This window comes from Vigna unguiculata, chromosome 4, assembly GCF_004118075.2.
Source record: "Vigna unguiculata cultivar IT97K-499-35 chromosome 4, ASM411807v1, whole genome shotgun sequence".
Classification (NCBI taxonomy): domain Eukaryota; kingdom Viridiplantae; phylum Streptophyta; class Magnoliopsida; order Fabales; family Fabaceae; genus Vigna; species Vigna unguiculata.
This window is the reverse complement of record NC_040282.1, coordinates 41,571,761-41,597,909: the sequence shown is the minus strand read 5'-3', so window position 1 is coordinate 41,597,909 and position 26,149 is coordinate 41,571,761. Positions and strand designations below refer to the sequence as shown.

The 26,149-nt window shown below is 34.0% G+C and overlaps 3 protein-coding genes across 7 annotated transcripts; all 3 read left to right on the top strand.

Annotated features, from left to right (window-relative positions):
• Positions 1-3,692: 3,692 nt before the first annotated feature.
• On the top strand, positions 3,693-12,419 carry LOC114181814 (probable phospholipid-transporting ATPase 8). Of its 5 annotated transcripts, none has more exons than XM_028068390.1 (10): positions 4,007-4,156; positions 7,882-7,974; positions 8,086-8,362; positions 8,580-8,668; positions 8,754-8,862; positions 8,938-9,168; positions 9,296-9,421; positions 10,333-10,431; positions 10,956-11,008; positions 11,556-12,419. In XM_028068390.1, exons 1-9 carry the CDS (start codon positions 4,098-4,100, stop codon positions 10,956-10,958), a joined length of 1,086 nt encoding a protein of 361 aa, XP_027924191.1. In that variant the 5' UTR covers positions 4,007-4,097; the 3' UTR covers positions 10,959-11,008; positions 11,556-12,419. The 5 variants fall into 5 exon arrangements, with proteins under 5 accessions (XP_027924188.1, XP_027924189.1, XP_027924191.1 ...); XM_028068389.1 differs by having other exon boundaries at positions 4,024-4,156; positions 10,818-11,008; positions 11,556-12,417; XM_028068391.1 differs by lacking the exon at positions 4,007-4,156 and adding an exon at positions 7,278-7,389 and having other exon boundaries at positions 10,818-11,008; positions 11,556-12,414.
• Positions 12,420-15,419: 3,000 nt separating this feature from the next.
• On the top strand, positions 15,420-19,214 carry LOC114181816 (putative disease resistance protein At3g14460). Its single transcript, XM_028068392.1, has one exon. It carries the CDS (start codon positions 15,667-15,669, stop codon positions 19,201-19,203), a length of 3,537 nt encoding a protein of 1,178 aa, XP_027924193.1. The 5' UTR covers positions 15,420-15,666; the 3' UTR covers positions 19,204-19,214.
• A 3,415-nt stretch (positions 19,215-22,629) lies between these two features.
• LOC114180942 (putative disease resistance protein At3g14460) lies at positions 22,630-24,039 on the top strand. The gene has a single exon (XM_028067235.1). The coding sequence runs from the start codon at positions 22,630-22,632 to the stop codon at positions 24,037-24,039; it is 1,410 nt and encodes a 469-aa protein (XP_027923036.1).
• Positions 24,040-26,149: the final 2,110 nt, after the last annotated feature.

Here is a 26,149-nt window from a genome sequence, read left to right as displayed (position 1 = left end):
GGGGATTTTCAGTTTGCTGCATGTGGTTTAAAACTGGATGGTCGTGTTATTAGAGAGATTCAACGTTGAGTAGATCCCAATTTCACACCACACACATTCAATACATGGTTGACATTTCCATACACACACGTGTGTGTATATATATATATTATATATATATATATATATATATATATATATATATATATATATATATATATATATATATATATATATATATATATATATATATATATATATATATATATATATATATATATATATAATGACAATATAGAATTATATATAATTCTATTATGTTATCTTTCTTACATGCTTTCCATTAACTTCTAATAAACTCATACAAAGCAATAAATATTACAAAGTGCCCTAAAATCACAAAACTATACAAATAGTTATTCAAAACAAGCAAAACCCTTGCAAGAGTATTTTCATCACACCAATACACATTGACCAGACACCATACCATTATTCAAATAATTGCAAAGTTACACTAACCTTATGGAACAAAGCAAATGTATAATCAGCAAGAATAATAATATTTTGATCAATATTTTTTTATTCAATTTTTAACCCAATGCTTCAATCACTTTTTAATTATTATATCACATCACTAAATAAAATAAAAATAGATAATTGAAAGATGATTAAAGTGATAAGTTAAAAGTAGATCAAAATATTATTATCCAAGATCTACTCTTAATCTATCATTCCATTCGTTCTTCAATTATCACATTACACTATTAAATAAAATTAAAATAAATAATTAAAGAGTGATTAAAATAATGAGTTAAAAGCGGGTTAAGATATCATTATTTAATCAACAAATTACAAGAAGAAAAAAAAAATTATGTACAAAGAAGATGTAGAAGATTAAAAGATTTTTATATGTTCGACTCATGAAAGTTTACACGATATAATAATAAACTCATACTGGACTTGGTCACTCTACTGAACTTTGGAATTATGTTTATAAATTACATAATTACTTGTTGATTACAATAGTTTTTCTACAAACATAATTACTTGTTGATTACAGTTGTTAGGGGTGGGCATGGATTGGATTTTTAATGATCCAATCCACATCCATTTTAGATCTAAATAATTGGATTAAATTTTTTACCAAAATCCATTTTTTTAGCAAAAGTAGTTTGGATTTTTTTAAAATCCATATCCAAATATTTGGATCAAGATTTAAATCCAATCCAAATATTTGGATAGAGTTCAAAATCCAGAATCCATTTTTGTATAGAAGAAATTTAAATTGAATTTTTTAAAACTTGTATCATTAAGGCCTGGATGCCCCGGATGGGCCTGACGACCTGGACGGGCCCAAGGACCCGGACGGGCCCAATGACCAGGACGACCCAAACGGGCCGGACAACCCGAACGAGCTCGACGACCTGGACGGGTCGGACAACCCGGACGAGCCCGACAACACGAACAGGCTCGACAACGCGAACAGGCTGGATGACCCGAATGGGCCCGATGACCCGGACGGACCAGACGACCCGGACGAACCCGTCCAAACAGTCAGGCCCAATCGGGTAGTCGTGCACGTTTGAGTCGTCAGGCTCGTCAGGGTCGTCGAGCCCATCCGGGTCGTCGGGCATGTCCGGATCGTCGGGCCCGTCCGGGTCGTAGGGCTCGTCCAGGACGTCGAGCCCGTATGGGTCGTAGAGCACGTCCAGGTCGACGCGCTCGTTCGTGTAATCGTGCCATCTGGGTTGTAAGGCCTATGTAGGTCGTTAGGCTCGTCTGGGTCGTTGGGCCCGTCCGAGTCGTCAGGTCTACCTGGATCATCGGGCCCATCCGGGTCGTCTGGCTCGTTCGTCGTTGTGCCCATCCGGGTCGTAAGGCCCGTGTAGGTCGTCAGACCTGTCCTGGTCGTTTGGCCCGTCTGGGTCGTCGGGCCCGTCCAGGTCTTTGGGCTTGCCTGACTCGTTCGGGTCTTTGGGCTGCCTGACATGTTTTCATCATTGGTCCTGCCTGGTCCTTTCGGGTCTTCGGATCCGCCTGACCCGTTCGGGTCTCCGGGCCCGCCTTACCCGTTCGATTCTTCGAGTCCACCTGACTCGTTCGGGTCATCGGGCCCGCCTGACCTATTCGGATCTTTGGGTCTGCCTGATCTGTTCGGTTCTTCGAGCCCGCTTGACCCATTTGGGTCTTTGGGCCCACCTGGCTCATCAGGTCATTGGGCCCGCCTGCCCCGTTCGGATCATCGGGCTCACTTGAATTTTTTGAATCGTTGGGCTCGATTGACTAGTTCGATTTGTCGGGCCCGCCTAGCCGGTTCATATCTTTAGGCCTACCCAACCTCTTATGGTTGTCGGGCCTGCCCGATCCGTATAGGTCGTCGAGCAAGGCCTGTCCATGTCTGAATTTAGCATACTCCATCTCAACCTTTAGTCTAACCCAACTAAAAATTTAAATTGAAAATTTGGATTGGATTTTTTAGATTATCCATATTTAAAAATCTTGATTTATAAAATGGATATCCAATCCATAAAATATATAAAATGTAGATTAGATTGAAATGTCAGTTGTATTTGATTTCACACTTCAGAGTTTTAAAATAGTCATATGGATCGATGGATTTGGAATCCTATGTTATTTTTTATAATTTTTAGGAGTTGAACCCAGATTTATTGTAAATGAACCGCAGGATTTGCATATTTTTTAATTAGGCTCGTAGACCTTATATTAGAGACCAAATTGCTTTAGGGTTTTGTAAAATTAGGGTTTAGGTAACAGCTTATTAAAGACCTAATTCTGCCCAAAAGCAAAGATCATAAATCAATTATTTTTTCTATTTTCGCTTTTGATATTAAATAACGAAAAACAAAATATCTGAGGATCAATTAGGGGGTGAACATCAAACAACACAAATTGAATTCTTGCACTCATCGTTAGCTAATTTGAGTTTGTTCTTTTTTTCCTAATATTGGAATCAAATATCTAGAGAACTATAATTTTCAAATTGTTTGAGGGTTTGAGTATGTGGATAGATATATTGATTTCGATTTTTAATTTTGCTTCCCAATTTACGTTTTGCATACTTAAATCCTAAAGCCCCAATTTTAATTGGAAGAAGAAAAAAAATTGAATACAATTTATTACGTATACTATAATAATTGACCAAGATCTGTGATACATAATTTAGAGTACCTTAACACCTTTTTATGCTAATTGGTGAATCTTATTTAGCAGAATTTATTTATTTATTATATATAATCTTCCATCTTAGGGCTTATAGCTCATAAAATGGGGTTATATAAAAGATAGAAAACAGAAAGAACAAGGGAAAGCATAAGATACATACATCTATTTAGTACAAGTTGAGCTACAAATGTTGTTAGAGATAAACAAATAAGGAAAAAGAAAAATGTAACAGTTGCCTTTTAATTTTTTTTTCCTTTTTTATAAATATAAAAGTTAACTTTTTTTTTAATAACTAAATACCTGGTAGAAGTGGTGTAATTATTGTTTCACACATTAAATTCATCAAAACCGTTGAATGCGTATCCAACCGCTCAAATTTAGATGAGACTGAATCAAACTCATCCTATATTTCAACCATCCATTCTTAATCGGACAATCACGGTTTACGAGTGACTTAACCTTCGATTCCAACGGATCATTAAGTTACAAAGCTCAGGGAAGTTTGCTTTGTCCGAAAGACATAAAGTCAAGTCTGCACCGAGTCAATGTTCTTAGAGTCAATTCACCGTAAATGGTAAAATACCTAACTATTAATTTCCGCATTGTGGTTCGTAAACTGCAATTCAAATTATACATTTCCATTCACCATTTCTCAACCCCTGCCATGGCAGCGGAACTTGTTGGTGGTGCTCTTCTTTCCGGTTTTCTTCAGGTTGCATTCGACAGGCTGGCTTCTCCTCAAGTTGTACAGTTCTTTCGTGGAAGAAAACTTGATGAGAAGCTGCTTAGCAAACTGAACATCGTGCTGCACTCAATCAATGATCTCGCTGATGATGCTGAACAAAAACAGTTCAGAAATCCACACATCAAAGCTTGGCTTTTTGCTGTCAAAGATGTTGTCTTCGATGCAGAGGATCTCTTGAAGGAAATAGAGTATGAACTCACAAGATGCCAAGTGGAAGCTGGATCAGACCCACAAACCCTTACTTCCAAGGTATCAAATTTCTTCAACTCTACTTTCACTTCATTTAACAAGAAAATTGAATCAGAGATGAGAGATGTCCTAGAAAAACTAGAATATCTGGCAAAGCAAAAGGGTGCTCTTGGTTTGAAAGAGGGTATTTACTCTGGTGATAGATCAGGTAGTAAGGTGTCACAGAAATTGCCATCATCTTCTTTGGTGGTTGAAAGTGTTATTTATGGAAGAGATGTGGACAAAGAAATTATCTTTAATTGGCTCACATCTGAAACTGACAATCATAACCATCCTTCAGTACTTTCCATTGTGGGAATGGGTGGGTTGGGTAAGACCACACTCGCCCAACATGTATACAATGACCCAAAGATAGAAGAGGCTAAATTTGATATCAGAGCTTGGGTTTGTGTTTCCGACCATTTTGATGTTTTGATAGTGACAAAAACAATTCTTGAGGCAATCACTAAATCTAAAGATGATAGCGGAGACCTGGAAATGGTTCATGGAAGATTGAAAGAAAGAATATCAGGAAGGAAATTTCTTCTTGTTTTGGATGATGTTTGGAACGAGAGACGAGAAGAATGGGAAGTTGTGCGAACTCCTCTTAGTTATGGGGCACCAGGAAGTAGAATTCTTGTGACAACACGTGGTGAGAAAGTTGCTTCTAACATGATGTCTGAAGTGCATAGGCTAAAGCAATTAGAAGAAGAGGAATGTTGGAAACTTTTCAAAAAGCATGCACTAAAAGATGATGATCATGAATTGAATGATGAGAAAAAGGAGATTGGTAGAAGGATAGTTGATAAGTGCAAAGGATTACCCCTTGCTCTGAAAACAATTGGAAGTCTTCTCCGCACAAAGTCATCCATTTCAGATTGGCAAAGTGTATTGGAAAGCGACATATGGGACTTACCGAAAGAAGTTGAAATTATGCCTGCTCTACTATTGAGTTATCAACACCTTCCTTCGCATCTCAAGAGGTGCTTTGCTTATTGTGCATTATTTCCAAAAGATTATGAATTTGACAAGAAGGAATTAATTTTGTTGTGGATGGCTGAAGATTTTCTTCATCACTCTAAACAGATCAAGAATGTACAAGAAATTGGTGAACAATATTTCGACGATCTATTAACAAGGTCCTTCTTTCTTCAATTAAGCTCTGAAATGCGACAAATCAAGAATGTTGGAGAAATTGGTGAACAATATTTCCATGATCTATTAACGAGGTCCTTCTTTCTTGAATCAAGCTTTGAAATGCGATTTGTCATGCATGACCTTCTCAATGATTTGGCAAAATATGTTTGTGCAGACTTCTGTTTCAGGTTCAAATTTGATAAAGGAAATATACCCAATACAACCCGTCATTTTTCATTTTCATTCGATGACGTAGAATATTTTGATGATTTAGGGAGTTTAATTGATGCTAAAAGACTGCGTTCATTTCATTCAATTACAAATGACTGTAGCTATGACTTCAATCCTTGTCAATTCAATATTTTGGTACATGAGTTGTTCTCCAAGTTCAAGTTTTTACGCGTCTTATCTTTGAACGGATATTCTCAGCTTAGTGAGGTCCCTAATTCTGTTGGTGATCTTAAACATCTCTGTTCGATAGACCTTTCGTATACTCATATACAAAAACTACCTGATTCGATATGTTTGCTCTATAACTTGCTAATAATGAAGATGAACGTTTGTTCTTTTCTGGAGGAATTACCTTCAAATTTGCATAAGCTCACCAAATTGAATTGTTTGGAATTTGAACATACAAATGTTAGAAAGATGCCAATGCATTTTGGAGAATTGAAGAATCTTCAAGTACTAAGTACGTTTTGTGTTGATAGAGATAGCAAGGTCATCAATATTAAGCAACTTGGAGGACTCAATCTTCATGGAAGGCTATCAATTAATGAGGTGCAGAATATTGTTAATCCTTTGGATGCATTAGAAGCAAATTTGAAAAATCAGCACCTTGTGGAGCTTAAGTTAAAATGGAATTTGAATCACATCCCCGATGATCCAATGAAAGAAAAGAAAGTGCTTGAGAATCTACAACCTCCCAAACACTTGGAACTTTTGTCAATAGAGAACTATGGTGGTACACAATTCCCATGTTGGGTATTTGATAATTCATTATCAAAATTGGTGTCCTTGTGGTTGAATGACTGTAAATATTGCCTATGTTTGCCTCCCTTTGGACTTTTGTCATCTCTGAAGAACCTCGAGATTGGAGGGCTTGATGGAATAGTGAGCATTGGTGCTGAATTTTGTGGCAGCAACTCTTCTTCATTCAAATCTTTGGAAAAATTGGAATTCAACAACATGAAGGAATGGGAAGAATGGGAATGTAAAACTACTTCTTTTCCACGTCTTCAACTTCTATCTATCTACGGATGTCCCAAGCTGAAAGGTCTGCCAGAGCAACTTCTTTATTTAAAGAGTCTAGAAATTAACAAATGTGATAAGCTCGGAATTAGCGTAAACAACATGTTCACATCGTCGGTTCAACTCTTGAGTGTTATTCTATGCCCACTTGTGAATATTCCTATGATCCATTACGATTTTCTTGAAGCAATGGAGATTAATAGTGACTGCGACTCTCTTACCATCTTTCTGCTAGATTTCTTTCCAAAGCTCCATTTACTTCAATTAAGTAGGTGCCAAAACTTAAGAAGAGTTTCACAGGAGGAGCACGCTCATAATCATCTCAAGGTATTAAGAATTAGTGAATGCCCTCAATTTGAATCATTTCCCAGTGAAGGATTATCTGCACCGTGGCTACAAATAATTTCAATTCGAGGAGCGGAGAATTTGAAGTTGATGCCAAAACGTATGCAAATCCTACTCCCATCTCTTACTGAGTTGGAGATAATTGATTGTCCAAAAGTAGAGATGTTCCCAGATGAAGGATTGCCATCAAATTTGAAAAAGATGTCTCTTTCGAGCTTAAAACTTATCACCTCGCTTAGAGACACATTGGATGCCAATACATGTCTTGAAAGCTTGATTGTTGAAAAGTTGGATGTGGAGTCTTTTCCCGGTGAAGTTTTGTTGCCACGCTCTCTCACCACTCTACACATCCGTTTTTGCCCAAATCTTAAAAAGCTTGACTACAAGGGTCTATCTCACATCTCCTCTGTCATATATTATGGATGTCCCAACCTTCATCAAAGAAAATTACAAAGTTCTTAGTTACAAATACTTCACTCTTATCGGCATTTACTAAACAATAGATGCCTTTAAAGGAGACGGTGAGACGAGTTTTAATGGATTACTTGTTAATTTACAATAATGTAACTTTGTTTTGGAAATCTAACATTTTTTTATAAGCTGCCTCTTGCTGTTCTTATCTGTTATTGGCTTTGAAAAATATTAGTAAGTATGTTGCAAATACCATTATGGATTTATTGATTAAAAAAATCTACTATTAATCACTTTAGTATTTCTTTTTATTGTTTTGTTGCTCTGCTAAATTTTATATTGAATCACTGTGTTCAATATTGAAACAGTTATGTAATATGGATTATTTATATACTTAATCGATTAAATCCGAAAACAACTGATAATTTGATAAAATTTGAGCCTTCAAATTTTCTTAGAACAGGGTACAATGCAGGCATGCCATTGTCAAATTTTATTTTCCTTAAGAATTCTAGACTGTTGAATATTTTAATTTTCCTTCTTGACTATTGATCTATTATTCTTTCTGAGACTGACTTGTAAATTTTTATTTGTAATTCAAGAGTATTACCGAGTCTGGCATGTGCTTACACAAGTTTCTTACAATGGCTTCCAATGTCTTCTTCACTTCAAGTGATCGCTCTAGGCATCTTAAGGTACAAAATTTTATTAATTATTAAAATTGCTTTTGTCTGTATTAAAGATTGCTTAAGGTACAAAATCTTAAGGTTGTGTAAAATTGAACTTATTTCGCTGCATATATTCAGTGTAATGTTTGAAAGGCTCTCAAAAGATGGAAGACAGTTTGAGGTTGAAACCAGGGATCATATCAAAAGGTACGCCGAGGCTGGTTTAAGAACCCTTGTAGTCACATACCGTGAACTTGATGAAGAAGAGTATAAGTTATGGGATAAGGAGTTTTCAAAGGTCAAAACTTCTGTAACAGAAGACCGAGATGCACTTGTGGATGCAGCTTCTGACAAGATGGAAAGAGATTTGATACTTCTCGGTGCTACTGCAGTTGAGGATAGACTGCAAAAGGGGGTAAGTACAAAGTTTTTAATCTTCCTCATTCTAATTATGCAAGTCTTTGCAAGGCAAGTTTCCAACAATTATATACCCAGTGAGAACAAAATAGAAGTTTCTGACAAAAATTGAACTTTGGCTTCAGATATAGACCACAGAAACAGGGAAAAAAATGAGGTACTAAACACCTTTGTTCTTGATTAGTTAATAGAGCTTATTCGACATGGAAATACAGGTTCCTGAGTGTATTGAAAAGCTTGCACGGGCAAAAATCAAGTTATGGGTATTGACTGGAGACAAGATGGAAACTGCTGTCAACATAGGGTACATTAGCATGGCTTGTTCTAGATTCTTTCTATGAGAAGGTTGTGTAAAATTGAACTTATTTTCCACCCTTTTCTTTGTACAGGTATGCTTGCAGTTTACTTAGAAAGGACATGAAAAAGATAGTGATCACTCTTGATTCCTCAGATATCCTATACTTGGAAAAACAAGGGGACAAACAGGCTCTAGCAAAGGTACACGGCCTTAGAATTTTTTTGGAATTTAATTTTCTCTCACTATTGTAGATCTTTGATACAAAAATTTCTTAGGCTTCTCTTGAAAGCATTAAGAAGCAAATTGGAGAAGGAATCTCACAAATCAACTCTGCAAAGGAGAGTTCTAATGCAAATAAAGGAAGTTCTTCTGGGTTTGGCTTGATAATCGATGGGAAGTCCTTGGATTATTCTCTTAGCAAGAATTTGGAAAGGTCCTTCTTTGAGCTTGCCATTAGTTGTGCTTCTGTCATATGTTGTCGATCTTCACCCAAACAGAAAGCTCGTGTGAGTACTATGGGTGTGCAATTTGAATTTCTGTCATATAAATAATATACATTCATTGAGTAGTTGAGTATAATCATAGCTTAGGTTGTTAAAATATTATAATCATGTCAAACAAAAAAATATGCAGGTTACAAGGTTGGTAAAATTGGGAACGGGGAAGACAACATTGTCCATTGGTGATAGGGCAAATGATGTTGGCATGCTTCAGGAGGCCGATATTGGAGTTGGTATTAGTGGTGCGGAAGGGATGCAGGTAATGTTAAAGCCATTAATTGTTTCCATCAGGCTTGCTAGGATAAACGTCTATCTTTCAGAAACTGTGTTCAGGTGCCAAATCCCATGAATATGTTTAAGGCAATCAAATTGCCATGTAGATAGTGCCTAAACTCATAAAATTCAGCATTGTGAAGGAAGTTGGTTTTAATTTTCTACATTGGATTTGGTGATTGGTGGGGTGATCTTATTACTCAGTCTTTGGATTGAACACTTTTTATGAACTCTGAAACAAGTTGGGTTTGACATCTATTCATTACCTCAAGGAAAAATATTCTTAAAAGGAATCTAGTTTAATTGGTTATCTTGCCCATTACTTTCCATACAATGACTTCCCTTTCTTTTTTTCACATCTAGAATAATACCCAATACCCCAAAGTTGTTTAATAACTTGTAAGGTTAGAATTTGAGTGGTTTTGTTCTTAGTTTTTAACATAATTGTGTTCCCTATCATATTAGCATTGATGATTATCTACTGAATTTTTCTAGTACCTTTTCTCTGTTTTTAAATCTAATAAGGAAAGAAATCCAGAACTTTAATTTATGCAGAGGCAAAGGAAATGAAAACTTCACTGTTTCATATCCATGGGAAACTCATAAGCTTTATATGAAAGTAACTGTATTGCCTAATAACTACCCACTGAAGTCATTGTTTAAAACTACATCACAATCACAAGAAGAACAAATAAAAAGTAAACCATCACCAAATAACGAGTAATAGGTATATAAAAACATTTGTTTTAGTAACAACTACTCCAAACCAGCAATCCTACAAACATCATTAACATTTTTGAATGTACATGCCAATTTTTGAATGATAAGCTAATGATGAATTGAGTTTGAATGACAGGGTCCCAATTTCTGATATTTGTGAATAAATGTTGACTGCAGGCTGTAATGGCAAGTGATTTTGCTATAGCTCAATTCCGGTTTCTGGAACGTCTTTTGTTGGTACATGGGCATTGGTGTTATCGCCGTATATCAATGATGGTAAAACCATGTATCCATCTATTTCTCATACTTAAAGATTTAGTGTTCACCTATTCAATTGTTTCACAGTCCAACTTTAGTTCCTCAATGTTCTGAAGTAACAGAAAAGAGGGAATAACAGAATTCAAGAAATAACAAAAGATAGAAAAGAAACTTTATTTCATTACTTGAAAACTGAGTTTTACAAAAAGTTCTAGTTGCTTCTTATATAGATGAGTAGATTGGTTTAGTCCCCAGATGAAAAAGATCTCACAATTTTCTGTCTGCTATGTAAGAATGCATGTGTTTGGGAATGCATTAAACCATATCACACTTGTTTAGATTAAAAATTAGGCAACTTTGTCCAAAAAATTGCTGCTGATATCTTGTTGAATTCTTTTATGCAGATATGCTATTTTTTCTATAAAAACATTGCATTTGGATTTACCCTTTTTTGGTTTGAGGCATATGCTTCTTTCTCTGGTCAAGCTGCTTACAATGATTGGTAATGTCATTTTACAATGTCTTCTTCACTTCACTTCCAGTAATCGCTCTAGGTGTTTTTGATCAGGATGTTTCTGCCAAACTTTGCCTAAAGGTACTATATTCTCTTTTTTCTTTTTTTATTAAATTTGCTTTTGTATGTATTAAAGAATATCGAAGAACCAGAAGATAGACATATACGATTCTCCTTATAAGACAGGAACTGTATACCTTTTTTGCTCTATGGGATCTTTATATTACCAGTTTATCTTGGAGCTTTTGAGTTGAATACATAATTTATTATTAGTATATGTTCACACTAGAGTTTATATTCATTATTTCATTTTGTAAAAGTCTTGGCTCTGCCTTTAGGCGATGGAAAAAGGAGTTTGCTAGCAGCGATGTTCCTACATTCACTCAAAATATGCCATTACTGATTTGGATGCTTTTTGACATTTTTAAAGATTTGTTTCTCTAGTTTCTCTATGTCTGAATACATCTGCTTTGTAGAGTTCTTCCTAAAGCGTTATCTCTGAATGCCTTGGATTACTGTGTCTGAATTACTGTGTAAAATTCTAATGCTATTGTTTGGCTGACATGTCTAGTGATTTCTTCTGTGGTTCTTGATTATAAATAATGATTAGTTCTTGTCTATATTCCAGTATCCCTTTCTATATCTAGAGGGAGTAGAAGACACCCTGTTCAGCTGGCCCCGGATTCTTGGGTGGATGTTGAATGGAGTTCTTAGTTCTTTAGTGATCTTCTTCTTAACCACCAATTCTGTGTTGAATCAAGCCTTCAGAAGAGATGGTAAGGTGGTTGATTTTGAAATACTTGGGGTGACAATGTATACATGTGTGGTGTGGACTGTGAATTGCCAAATGGCACTATCCATCAATTACTTTACTTGGATACAACATTTTTTTATATGGGGCAGCATCGCCTTCTGGTATGTATTTGTGTTGGTCTATGGCTACCTCTCTCCAGAAATATCCACAACATCGTACATGGTTTTTGTGGAAGCATGTGCTCCCAGTGGTTCGTATTGGCTAGTGACCCTTTTGGTTGTTGTGTGTGTGTTGCTACCCTATTTCTGCTATAGGTCTTTCCAAAGTCGGTTTCTGCCAATGTACCATGATATTATACAGAGAGAACAAGTAGAAGGCATTGAAATTGGCTTATCTGATGATGAGTTACCTAAACAGGTCCAGGGAAAACTAATACACCTCAGAGAGAGATTGAAGCAAAGGGAGTTGTGAGATGTGAATGCTTCTATACATACATTCTTAAACCTTGAAATTCTTAGACCTTGAAATTGTATTTGATTTCTTGCTAAGTTGGGGAGCATGGAAGTAGTGAGAATTGCCAATAGCTTTTAATTTTTTTCCCTTTTGGGCTTTCATTTGTTTATAAGATTAGGAGAGGAGTATTTGTGTAGCAGTGACCTGATGTAGATTAGTTATGTAAAGCTTGAGTATTTGTTGTACCGAAAACGGTCTTTGTATTTGTTAATGGAAGAAGCAATAGATCTTTTACAATATATTTTATATACAAATGATCTTTATTCATGGCTGAGATACGGATAAAGAAATGATCTTTGATTGGCTTTACTTCTCAAACAGACAATAACCATTCATCTATACTTTCTATTGTGGGCATGGGTGGGTTGGGTAAGACCACACTCGTCCAAAATGTATATAATGATCCAAAGAATGAAGAGGCTAAATGTGATATCAGAGCTTGGGTCTATGTTTTTGATCAATGTTTTGACAGAGACAAAAACTATTCTTGAGAAAAGCACTAAATCTAAAAATGATAGCGAAGACTTAGAAATTCTAAAGGAATTAAAGCAAATAGTAGGTATTGATATAAAATAGTAGGTCTTGATAAAGGAAGTGAGAGAAGAGATGATAAAGGTATTAGGGCAAATAGTAGGTCTTGATAAAAAAAAAAGAAATTGACAAAGTTATGATTCAAATATAGAAAATAAGATAAGGAAAGTATTTTATTTAGTTTATTATACTTTATTATAATTGTTTTACATTTATTAACACAAAAAAATATCTTTGATGCCACCTAATTAACATATGAAGTTAAAACAATAAACATAAAAGATGTGTGATGACATTTTTTGTAAATAAATTGAAGAATTTTACGTTGATTTCTTATGTATCGACATAAACGAGAAAATTTATGTTTAGTTGTTTAACATTCGACCAAAATTATATCGCTTAGGTTGATCCATAAGCGATTATAAGTTTCTTCTTATTTATATATCCATATGTTTTCTTCTCATTCTCACTAAAGAAAATGTTGAAACGCTCTTCTGACTTAGGGTTTCATCTCTGATGAGGAAAAGGTTGTGGTTTGGTGATACTGTTTGAACGGTCTTCTTCTCCAGTGGTGGTGCATCTCATGAAGAGTACTTTTGTCTAATCTGTTTCGTCGTTAATGTTTGTTTACTAAAGTTTCTATTTTTATTTAACCATGACTTTACTAAAGACCACATATTCATTTCATTGTAATTTTTTATTGGATGCATTACTTTTTACGTCGATCCTCGTGAGGAATTGATTTATGTCGATCATTGGTAGCCGTCGATGTGAAAGCTTGTCTTTTGAAGAGGATCTCAAAGATCTGAAAGATTGAACTAAGCTCAATGCTAGATAACTGACACTCTTAAAAAGACATTAATAAGAATTTCTACAATACATCTCCTTGTTCAAGAAAGGACATTGTTGCAACTACAAGAAAGCAGGTGTTGAACCCTTTATCGCATTCAGATTCAGATTCAAACAACATTTGAAGTTACGCTTAAGGTGGTATAGGATCAACCGAGGTATCAATATGAGGAAACATGATTCAAGTAGTTGATTGTATAAGTCTGGCCGAGAATGAAATGCAAATATTGTGGGGTTTTTAAAGCAACAAAGTGTAAATGAAAATTAAAACTAAAAGGGCTATCCTAAAGCATGAAATAGGAACAAAGAACTGCGCTAAAAACAATATCTGAAAAACACATGAACGCAGAGTTAAAATGCATGACAGCAAAGTGAGTAAAGTTGCAAAAACCAATGTGAGAATGAATTAGAGTGGCAAGAATTGACTAATGAAAACATATAAAGCAATGAAAAGGGGAATGCAACTTGAAACAACAATGGAAAGCACGAAAAACAGTGAGTAACCATGAAAAAACAAAAAGTGTTCGATGAAATGTCTGAGTGGAAATGAAAACTTGACAAAACTGAAGGATAAAATGCCTGAACGAAACTAAGATATGAAATAGATTATGACAACAATTGGAACACTTGAATCAATACATCAATGTAATTAATGACTTCAGAATCAGAAAACTAAACTAAAACAACAAACTGAAACCAGTAAACAAAGTTAGACAGCAAACTAAATGAAACTAGTGAGTAGTGTATGTGACTGAAAAATAGACATCGTGAAGATTGATATGTAAAACTGAATTAAGATGCAATAAAATGGTTTGAATCATGAACGCAACATGCAATTTAGTCTAGAATCGTACTAATTGTAAATTAAAACCGAGAATTGATACTAAGAACAAGTACAGAATTAGATTTCTAAAATGGGGAAAACTAACTAAACTAATAAACCTAACTTTCTAAAATGGGGTAAAAACTGAAATATGCAATCAAAAATGGAATTAAAGTATGAACAAGATTCAAATGATGAAACTAAACTTAAACAAAGCATAGAACTGTAAAATGAATTCAGAAACTGAAATCTAATATGCAGAACCAGTGCTAAAATCTGAAAATGAAAGATCAACTATATTAACTACCATAACTATTACCTACCATGATGAACAAATGAGAACTCTGAATTGAAATGTGAATTATGCAATGGAAACACAAATCGAATCATGAAAACAGATTAGGGACTAAGTTAACCGGTTCAACATTTTACAAGTTGTTCTTCAATGATTGCTTAAAACTGCTGAACTCCAATTCTCTTTACCACATCTGCTGTCAACATCTTTAAATGACAGGTTACGGCCACCACCGTATTCTTCAAAAAAATCGTATATCAAGATCTCGTCCTCATAACCAATTTAATACCTAATTAGTATGTACTTAAAAAAAATAATATCAAATAGATGTCAGGTCCCACTTTCGAGTTAGTCAATGAAACAATATTTAAAAAAATTAGCTTACTATTTGTAAATAAGAGTGGAACTAACTTGAGACCTTGTAAAATAATAAGAGGTCCCTGCATATGCTAAAGATGCAAAGAAAAACTAATAAACCAAATCTTGGATAATTAAAAGTTACTCACTGCATATCCTAAACTAGCTTAAGATGGCCAAGTAAGTGAATAAAGAAAGGATGAGAATTAGTACATGAATATGAGATAATTGATGCAGAAAAGATATTTACTTTTTTATATTTTAAAGTTAGAGAATATCCAAACAATTATAGTTTCCTTCGCCCATTTAAAATTTTGGTTTCAAAATACTGTATACCAAGTCAGATGTCAGTGCTGATTCTTATTGTGAGACATTCATGGATTACAGCTGTGAACATTTTTGTGATCAGAAAGACTCAACAATTATTGCTTCACTGGGCCCACAGCTAGGATTTCATAATTTCATTCATCACAACGTTGAATGGATATTCTGCTGTTCACATCTTATATTGCTCAATCATAACATCAGTATAGCATCCCTGCACTGAATCCCTGTTGTAAACTCCATCTCAAATCTCACACTTCCATTCATCATTCAATCCATTTCCAACTCCTACCATGGCAGCAGAAGTTGTTGGTGGTGCTCTTCTTTCTGCTTTTCTTCAGGTTGCATTCGACAGGCTGGCTTCTCCTCAATTTGTAGATTTCTTTCGTGGAAGAAAACTTGATGAGAAGCTGCTCGGCAATTTGAACATCATGCTGCACTCCATCAATGCTCTTGCTGATGATGCAGAACATAAACAGTTCACAGATCCACACGTCAAAGCATGGCTTCTTTCTGTCAAGGAGGCTGTCCTTGATGCAGAGGATCTCTTGGGTGAAATAGATTATGAACTCACCAGATGCCAAGTGGAAGCTGGATCCGAACCTCAAACCTTCACTTACAAGGTATCTACCTTCTTCAACTCTACTTTCAGTTCATTTAACAAGAAAATTGAATCAGAGATGAAAGAAGTCCTAGAAAAACTAAAATATCTTGAACAGCAAAAGGATGCTCTTGGTTTGAAAAACGGTACTTCTTATTCTGATAATAAGGTGTCACAGAAATTGCCATCATCTTCTTTGGTAGTTGAAAGTATTATCTATGGCAGAGATGCAGACAAAGAAATGATCTTTAATTGGCTCAGATCTGAAACCGACAATCATAACCATCCATCTATATTTTCCATTGTGGGCATGGGTGGATTGGGTAAGACCACACTCGCCCATCATGTGTACTGTGACCCAAAGATGGAGGAGGCTAAATTTGATATCAAAGCTTGGGTTTGTGTTTCCGATCATTTTGATGTTTTGACAGTGACAAAAACAATTCTTGAGGCAATCACTAACTCTAAAGATGATAGCGGGAACCTAGAAATGGTTCATGGAAGATTGAAAGACGAAATATCAGGAAGGAAATTTCTTCTTGTTTTAGATGATGTTTGGAACGAAGGAGGAGAAGAATGGGAAGCTGTTCGAACTCCTCTTAGCTATGGGGCTCCAGGAAGTAAAATTCTTGTCACAGCACGTGCTGAGAAAGTTGCGTCTAACATGAGATCTAAAGTGCATCGCCTAAAGCAATTAGAAGACGACGAATCCTGGAATGTTTTTAAAAAACAAGCACTAAAAGATGATGATCTTGAATTGGATAATGAGAAAGAGGAGATTGGTAGAAGGATAGTTGAGAAGTGCAAAGGATTACCTCTTGCTTTGAAAACAATTGGAAGTCTTCTCCGCACAAAGTCATCCATTTCATATTGGAAGAGTGTATTGGAAAACGACATATGGGACTTGCCGAAAGAAGTGAAAATTATCCCTGCTCTATTACTGAGTTATCAACACCTTCCTTCTCATCTCAAGCGATGCTTTGCTTATTGTGCATTGTTTCCGAAAGATCGTGAATTTGACAAGAAGGAATTAATTTTGTTGTGGATGGCTGAAGGTTTTCTCCATCACTCTCAACAAATCAATAATGTAGAAGAAATTGGTGAACAGTATTTCAATGATTTACTAACGAGGTCTTTCTTTCTTCAATCAGATTTCGAAACCTATTTCTGCATGCATGACCTTCTGAATGATTTGGCAAAATATGTTTGTGCAGATTTTTGTTTCAGGTTGAAATTTGATAAAGGAAACTGCATCCCCAAAAAAACTCGTCATTTTTCATTTGCATTCGATGACGTAGAATGTTTTGATGGTTTTGGGAGTTTCACTGATGCTAAAAGACTGCGTTCTTTTTTTCCATATGAAGAATTCTGGGGAAGAAATATTCATTATTATCCTTTGCAATTCAAGATTTTGGTACATGAATTGTTTTCCAACTTTAAATTTTTACGTCTCTTATCTTTGGATGGATATTCTGAGCTTAAAGAAGTCCCTGATTCTGTTGGTGATCTTAAACATCTCCATTCTTTAGACCTTTCGAGAACTGGGATACAAAAATTACCCGAATCAACATGTTTGCTCTATAACTTGCTAATCTTGAAGTTGAACTATTGTTTAAGTCTGGAGGAGTTGCCCTTAAATTTGCATAAACTCACCAAATTGCATTGTATTGAATTTGAAAATACAAAAGTAACAAAGATGCCAATGCATTTTGGAGAGTTGAAGAATCTTCAAGTACTCAGTCCGGTTTTTATCGATAAAAATAAGGAGTTTAGTACTAAGCATCTAGGATGCCTCAATCTTCATGGAAGACTATCAATTAATGAGGTGCAAAATATTGTAAATCCTCTAGATGCATTAGAAGCAAATCTGAAAAATAAAGATCTTGTGGAGTTAGAGTTAAAATGGGAGTCAGACCATATCCCTGATGATCCAAGGAAAGAAAAGAAAGTATTGGAGAATCTACAACCTTCCAAAATCGTGGAATATTTGTCAATAGAGAACTATGGTGGTACAGAATTCCCAAGTTGGGTATTTGATAATTCATTATCAAATTTGGTGTCCTTATGGCTGGAGGACTGTAAATATTGTTTGTGTATGCCTCCCCTTGGATTATTATCATCACTGAAGAACCTTGCGATTATTGGATTTGATGGAATAGTGAGCATTGGTGATGAATTTTATGGGAATAGCTCTTCTTCGTTTACATCTTTGGAAAGTTTGAAATTTTCAAAGATGAAGGAATTGGAAGAATGTGAACGTAAGACTGCTGCTTTTCCACGTCTTCAAACTGTATCGGTGTATGAATGTCCCAAGCTAAAAGGTCTGCCAGATCAACTTGTTAATGTAAAGTATCTTTATATAAGGAAAGCATCGTGCCTCGAAAGGTGTGAGCATACTGTATCTCATAATTCACTTGAAGCCTTGACCTTTTTTGTTTTTCCAATTATGAATATTTCAATGAGTCGTAGCTTTGATCTGCTTGAACAAATTCGCATCTTTGGCATTTGTGATTCTTTAACAACCTTTCCACTCGATTTCTTCCCAAACCTTAAGGATCTTTCATTGTTTTCCTGTCGTAACCTACAAATGATTTCACAGGATCACACTCATACTAGTCTCGAGATTTTGTCAATTCGCAGTTGCTCACGATTTGACTCATTTCCTAGTGAAGGTTTATCTGCTCCACAGCTAAAGAGAATTGATATTGATGGAGCAGAGAATTTGAAGTTATTGCCAAAACGGATGCAAATCCTACTTCCTTCTCTTATTATACTAATGACAATTGATTGTCCAAAAGTGGAGATGTTCCCAGACGGAGGTTTGCCACCATATGTAGAACTAGTGTCTCTTTCAAGTTTCAAACTTATAGCCTCCCTAAAAGAGACCTTGGGTACCAACACATGTCTTCAAAGCTTGCGTATTGAAAATATAGATGTGGAGTTTTTTCCCGATGAAGTTTTGCTACCACACTCTATCACTTCTCTAGATATCTGTTGCTGCCCAAATCTTAAAAAGATGCATTATAAGGGTCTCTGCCACCTCTCCTATCTCAAACTTTATGACTGTCCCAACCTCCAATGCTTACCAGAGGATGGTCTCCCCAAATCCATCTCCTCTCTTCGGATCTGGAGCTGTCCATTGTTGGAACGACGTTGTCAGAATCCCGAAGGCCAAGACTGGAACAAGATTGCTCACATTGAAGACCTAAGTGTTCGCTCTAAAGTTTAAAATTAGATGTGCAATAATTCCCATTTCTCTGCCTCTTCAACAGGTGTTGATACTCTTCACTATCTCTCTACCTTTTCAATTACAATCTTGTTAGGCGTAAATATTTGACTACGTAAATGGAATTTACATTCTTTTGCTAATACATTTATCACTTTATCTAATGATTTCTTTTGTTAGTTGTTGATTGTTAATTTTTAAACTAATGATTTAATTGGAAGCCGATATCTGCTGCTAATCGTATTATCTTTTTACAGCATTCCGATCTGAATCTGAAGGGAGCAGAAGACACCCTCCCTCATCGGTTGGCCCTTGACTTGATTCTAAGCTCGACACTGAACAGAGTAAGTAGTATTTTAGGGATATTCTTCTTGAAACAAACACAATTCTGAAAATGCAAGTGCTTTTAAATTTCCTTTTCTTGGGACTTGAACTTGTATCTGTTTCATCTTGTTAAATCTAAATTCTCTACTAATTTTTTTTGTATTGTTTGTCAGTTGTACTTTAAAAATACACCGATGATCACTAATATTTCAAATCAAAATACACCGATGATCACTAATATTTCAAAAATAGTGTGTTTTTAATGTTTAACAAATGACAGAAAAATTGAACTCAGTTTTGGAGAGTGGCATTAAAACAGTGAGCATTACAGTAATAGCTTTTACTTGTTACGTTACAATTTTCTTCCCCAACTTTCCATTTATTTACGAAATTTGCAGAGGCAGGATTTTATGTAGTTGTCATAAAACATGTAAAGCTTGTGTAATTGTTGAACTGTAAAATGCGTACGTGTTTATTATTCGAAACAACATTAGATATTTTACAATGTATTTTAGATAAATGATCTCTACATAAATATCTAGATTACCCCTTTGATGTAGCATACACATGACAGCATAAAACAAAACCATTGTCTCCTCCTCGTCAAGTTTCTGTCCTGCATGGATTTTACTTGCTATCAGAACAAAGAAATGTTATACTTAAGTTGGAGGAATCATAAATGTAAATAAATAGAAGGCAAAACCATTTTTTTCACAACAGAAACACTCAATTTTAAAGGAGATGATCATATGAGTTTAATGGATTATTTGATAAGTGACAATGATATAATTTTTTTTTCCAAATCAAACATTTCTCTAGAAGTTGTGTTTGGCTATTGTTATTGCGTTTCAGAAACATTAGTAATTATGTTCTATATATCATTATAGATTTATTGATTAAAAAATTTTAAAAAAAATCACTTTATTATTTTATTATTATTAATTTGTTGCTCTGCTAAATTTTATATTGAATCAATTTATTCTAAATCTTCGGTGAACGAAAACTATAATTTGAAATTTATTATATCTAATGTTTCTCAGTGTGGTGATTGCTTTATAATGTATTACTCACAAATTCAATTTAGGACGATAGAAAATTTCACTATTACTAAACATCAAATATATTGAATTTGAGCTTATCTCGTTTCGATTTCTCAAAATATTTTGTTTAGATAAACCAATTCAAATTTATTCAATTTGAATTTTTTTAATAAATCATTTCAATTGTTATTTAGTGCAAACAATATTTAAATATCAAAGAATTCTCAATAATTCAAAATATTAATATCAATGATATCTTGTATCTTTTTTTTCAAGTTTTTTAAAATATTTTTAAATAATACTGATGATGTTTGTTTTCTATAAATTAATGTATATCGAAATTGTTTTCTATTGTAGATGACCAAATTACTTAGGTTGACATCAATCGACATTAATTTTTTTAACATTGGTAGTAGGATTTTCTTTTATCGGCTTTTCGATATTAGCAGGAAAATTTCTCAATTGATATTGGCCAAAATAGTCCTAATGAAGGTTGATTGAAAATTTCCATGTCAACATTTGAAAAAATATTCTAAAAATTATAGATAAAGACTAATATGTTTGTGAGAACCAATAATAAATTATATATATGATTTATTATTTATTTATTTTCTATGTTAGTTAAAAAATGGAATAGTATATTTATTAAAATTAATTGTGTAAGAAAATATAAATATTTTGTGAGGAGAAATAAAGTTGACATATGTTGTATTGCATTAATAACGATTAAAAAGTATTTAAACAATTAATAACAATAAGTCTATATTTGTTTGTCAGAAAGTGGTTAGATAAAAAATGTTTTAGGAATCGAAAGAAGAGGTTGGTAATTTTGTGTATTAATTTCATTTATCCGTTTCCTTTCATAATTGTTGATTTATAGTGAACTTTTATCATTCGGCTTTATATCTTGTTCCAATAATTTGTAATAACATCTTAGGCTGAAAAATGATATTTGTAAAAATGATATTAAAATAAAAACTTATTCCAGTTTTATTAAAAATCTCAATAAATAAAACCATTAAACCATTGTTTTATAACCAAAAACTTTATTAAAAAAAGGAAAACACAATACTAAAGTATTATCTTAAATCAAATCTTCCTTGTATTATCACCTTTCTCGACATATGCATAATTATTTGTTCTGGTATAAAATACGATCATCATATATGAAAATCACAATCACTAAAATAGTTGACTAACTAACATACAAATATTAAAACCTCATCACCATTTCTTTTAGTCACTGATTTTGGGAACAAACACAATCGTAACTAATTTTTAGTAATCATATAAAAAATCACAATCACTAAAATATATTACTAACATACAAATATTAAAACCTCATCACCATTTCTTTTGGTCACTAATTTTGGGAGCAAAATAGTAATCAATATCTTTTGATAATTAAATTTTAAAAACAAATTTAAAAATAAATTATAATTTTTTATTTATAAAACGATTATATTAATAACAAATAATTTTTTATTTTATAAATTAGTATTTAAATTAGTCACTAAAATAATTAACTATCTTTCGTCACCAAAGTAATTAATTACTTCTACTACTTCTGATCTCTGAGATAATTAATTATTTTTTGTCATTAAAATTAGTTGTTAATAAAGTATTTTTTCGGAACGTAACGATTAACAATTTTTTTCACATATCTCATTTCTACTATTTTTACTTTTATTTCTTTTTTTTTTATAAATATAAAAGTTAACTTTTTTTTTAATTACTAAAAACTTGGTGGAAGTCATGTTAAAAAATATTTTCCCAAAAAAAAAATCTAGTTTCTCTCGCCTAAATGGACTAGAAGTCTACATCCATACTTTTTAGCAGACACCTACAAATGAAGTGTCTAAGAAAGTTTGAAAAATCAAACGAAAAACCATCCATTTCTAATCGCATACGACTGACCCAACCTGTGAATGCAACGGATCATTATTTGCATAAGCTCACCAAATTGAAGATGAACTTTTGTTCTTTTCTGGAGGAATTACCTTCAAATTTGCATAAGCTCACCAAATTGAATTGTTTGGAATTTGAACATACAAATGTTAGAAAGATGCCAATGCATTTTGGAGAATTGAAGAAACTTCAAGTACTAAGTACGTTTTGTGTTGATAGAGATAGCAAGGTCATCAATATTAAGCAACTTGGAGGACTCAATCTTCATGGAAGGCTATCAATTAATGAGGTGCAGAATATTGTTAATCCTTTGGATGCATTAGAAGCAAATTTGAAAAATCAGCACCTTGTGGAGCTTAAGTTAAAATGGAATTTGAATCACATCCCCGATGATCCAATGAAAGAAAAGAAAGTGCTTGAGAATCTACAACCTCCCAAACACTTGGAACTTTTGTCAATAGAGAACTATGGTGGTACACAATTCCCATGTTGGGTATTTGATAATTCATTATCAAAATTGGTGTCCTTGTGGTTGAATGACTGTAAATATTGCCTATGTTTGCCTCCCTTTGGACTTTTGTCATCTCTGAAGAACCTCGAGATTGGAGGGCTTGATGGAATAGTGAGCATTGGTGCTGAATTTTGTGGCAGCAACTCTTCTTCATTCAAATCTTTGGAAAAATTGGGATTCTACAACATGAAGGAATTGGAAGAATGGGAATGTAAAACTACTTCTTTTCCACGTCTTCAACATCTATCTATCTACAAATGTCCCAAGCTGAAAGGTCTGCCAGAGCAACTTCTTTATTTAAAGAGTCTAGATATTAATAGCTGTGATAAGCTCGTAATTAGCGTAAACAGCATGTTCACGTCGTCGCTTCAACTCTTTAGTATTATTGTATCTCCACTTGTGAATATTCCTATGGTCCATTACGATTTTCTTGAAGCAATGGAGATTAATAGTTACTGCGACTCTCTTACCATCTTTCCGCTAGATCTCTTTCCAAAGCTCCATTTAATTCAATTAAATAGGTGCCAAAACATAAGAAGAGTTTCACAGGAGGAGCATGCTCATAATCATCTCAAGGTACTAAGAATTAGCGAATGCCCTCAATTTGAATCATTTCCCAGTGAAGGATTATCTGCGCCGTGGCTACAAATACTTTCAATTCGAGGAGCGGAGAATTTGAAGTTGATGCCAAAATGTATGCAAATCCTACTCCCATCTCTTACTGAGTTGGAGATAATTGATTGTCCAAAAGTGGAGATGTTCCCAGATGAAGGATTGCCATCAAATTTGAAAAAGATGTCTCTTTCGAGCTTAAAACTTATCGCCTCCCTTAGAGACACATTGGGGTCCAATACATGTCTTGAAAGCTTGATTGTTGAAAAGTTGGATGTGGAGTCTTTTCCCGGTGAAGTTTTGTTGCCACGCTCTCTCACCACTCTACACATCTTTTTTTGCCTAAATCTTAAAAAGCTTGACTACGAGGGTCTATGTAACATCTCCTCTGTCATATATGTTGGATGTCCCAACTTCAATGAAAGAAAATTACAAAGTTCTTAGTTACAAATACTTCACTCTTATCGGCATTTACTAAACAATAGATGCCTTTAAAGGAGACGGTGAGACGAGTTTTAATGGATTACTTGTTAATTTACAATAATGTAACTTTGTTTTGGAAATCAAACATTTTTTTATAAGCTGCCTCTTGCTGTTCTTATCTGTTATTGCTTTTGAAATAATATTAGCAAGTATGTTGCAAATATCATTATGGATTTATTGATTAAAAAAATCTACTATTAATCACTTTAGTATTTTTTTTTATTGTTCTGTTGCTCTGCTAAATTTTATATTGAATCATTGTTTTCTATATTGAAACAGTTATGTAATATGGATTATTTATATACTTAATCGATTAAATCCGAAAACAACTGATCAACTGATAAAATTTGAGCCTTCAAATTTTCTTAGAACAGGGTCCAATGCAGTCATGCCATTGTCAAATTTTATTTTCCTTAAGAATTCTAGACTGTTGTGTATTGATCTATTATTCTTCCTGAGACTGACTTGTAAATTTTTATTTGTAATTCAAGAGTATTACCGAGTCGGGGATGTGCTTTTTACACAAGTTTCTTGCAATGGCTTCCAATGTCTTCGCTTCAAGTGATCGCTCTAGGCATCTTCTATCATGTTGTTCCTGCAAAATTTTGTCTTAAGGTACAAAATTTTATTAATTATTAAAATTTCTTTTGTCTGTATTAAAGATTGCTTAAGGTACAAAATCTTAAGGTTGTGTAAAATTGAACTTATTTTCCACCCTTTTCATTGTACAGGTATGCTTGCAGTTTACTTATTAGAAAGGACATGAAAAAGATAGTGATCACTCTTGATTCCTCATATATCCTATACTTGGAAAAACAAAGGGACAAGCAGGCTCTAGCAAAGGTACACGGCCTTGGCATATTTTTGGAATTTAATATTCTTTCACTATTGTAGATCTTTGATACAAAAATTTCTTAGGCTTCTCTTGAAAGCATTAAGAAGCAAATTGGAGAAGGAATCTCACAAATTAACTCTGCAAAAGAGAGTTGTAATGCAAATAAAGGAAGTTCTTCTGGGTTTGGCTTGATAATCGATGGGAAGTCCTTAGATTATTCGCTTAACAAGAATTTGGAAAGGTCCTTCTTTGAGCTTGCCACTAATTGTGCTTCTGTCATATGTTGTCGATCTTCACCCAAACAAAAAGCTCGTGTGAGTACTATGGTTGTTGTGTGTGTGCTGCTACCCTATTTCTCCTTTAGCTCTTTCCAAAGTCGCTTTCTGCCAATGTACCATGATATTACACAAAAAGAAAACAAGTAGAAGGGATTCAAATTGGCTTATCTGATGATGAGTTACCTAAACAGGTCCAAGGAAACTAATACACCTGAGAGAGATTGAAGCAAAGGGAGTTATGAAATGTAAATGCTTCTAAACATATATGCTTAGAGCTTTGAAATTGTATTTGATTTCTCTTTTTCTCTTGGGTTTCCATTTGTTTATAATATTAGGAGAGGATAATTTGTGTAGGAGTCACGTGATGTAGATTAGGTAGATAAAGCTTAAGTATTTGTTGTACCGAAAATAGTCCTTGTATTTGTTAATGGAAGAAGCAACAGAAGCAATTTACAATATAATTTACATATAAATGATCTTTATTATTATCTGATGCAAGTTCCAAAAACAACTAGAAACATGATACCTCTGTAAAGTGAGGTTCATGATATTAATGTCAACTACAATACTATATAATAATAGTTCAATATCAGTATATGACCTTTCTTTTACATGTTCCAAGATAAAGAGGGTTTGATTTTGAAATTGGTGTATGGTAAACACATGTTGCAAGGAAGAAAGTTTGTTATCTCATGGAGATGAAACTGTGTCAAAATTTTGTAGGATGAGATAATTGTAGCAGAATGTTCTTCTCTAAGAAATTATTATCAAGGCATGCACACAAGCATAGGTGTTGATAATTAAGATAAAGGAAATCAAAGAAGTACGAAAAAAAAACTCAACAATATAACGAACACTTGAATAAGAGTGATATACTATATAATTCTACATTCGTCACAAGACCTCTTCCCTTCCTAACAAAACACCGGGGTACATAAACATGCATCAATCCAAAATG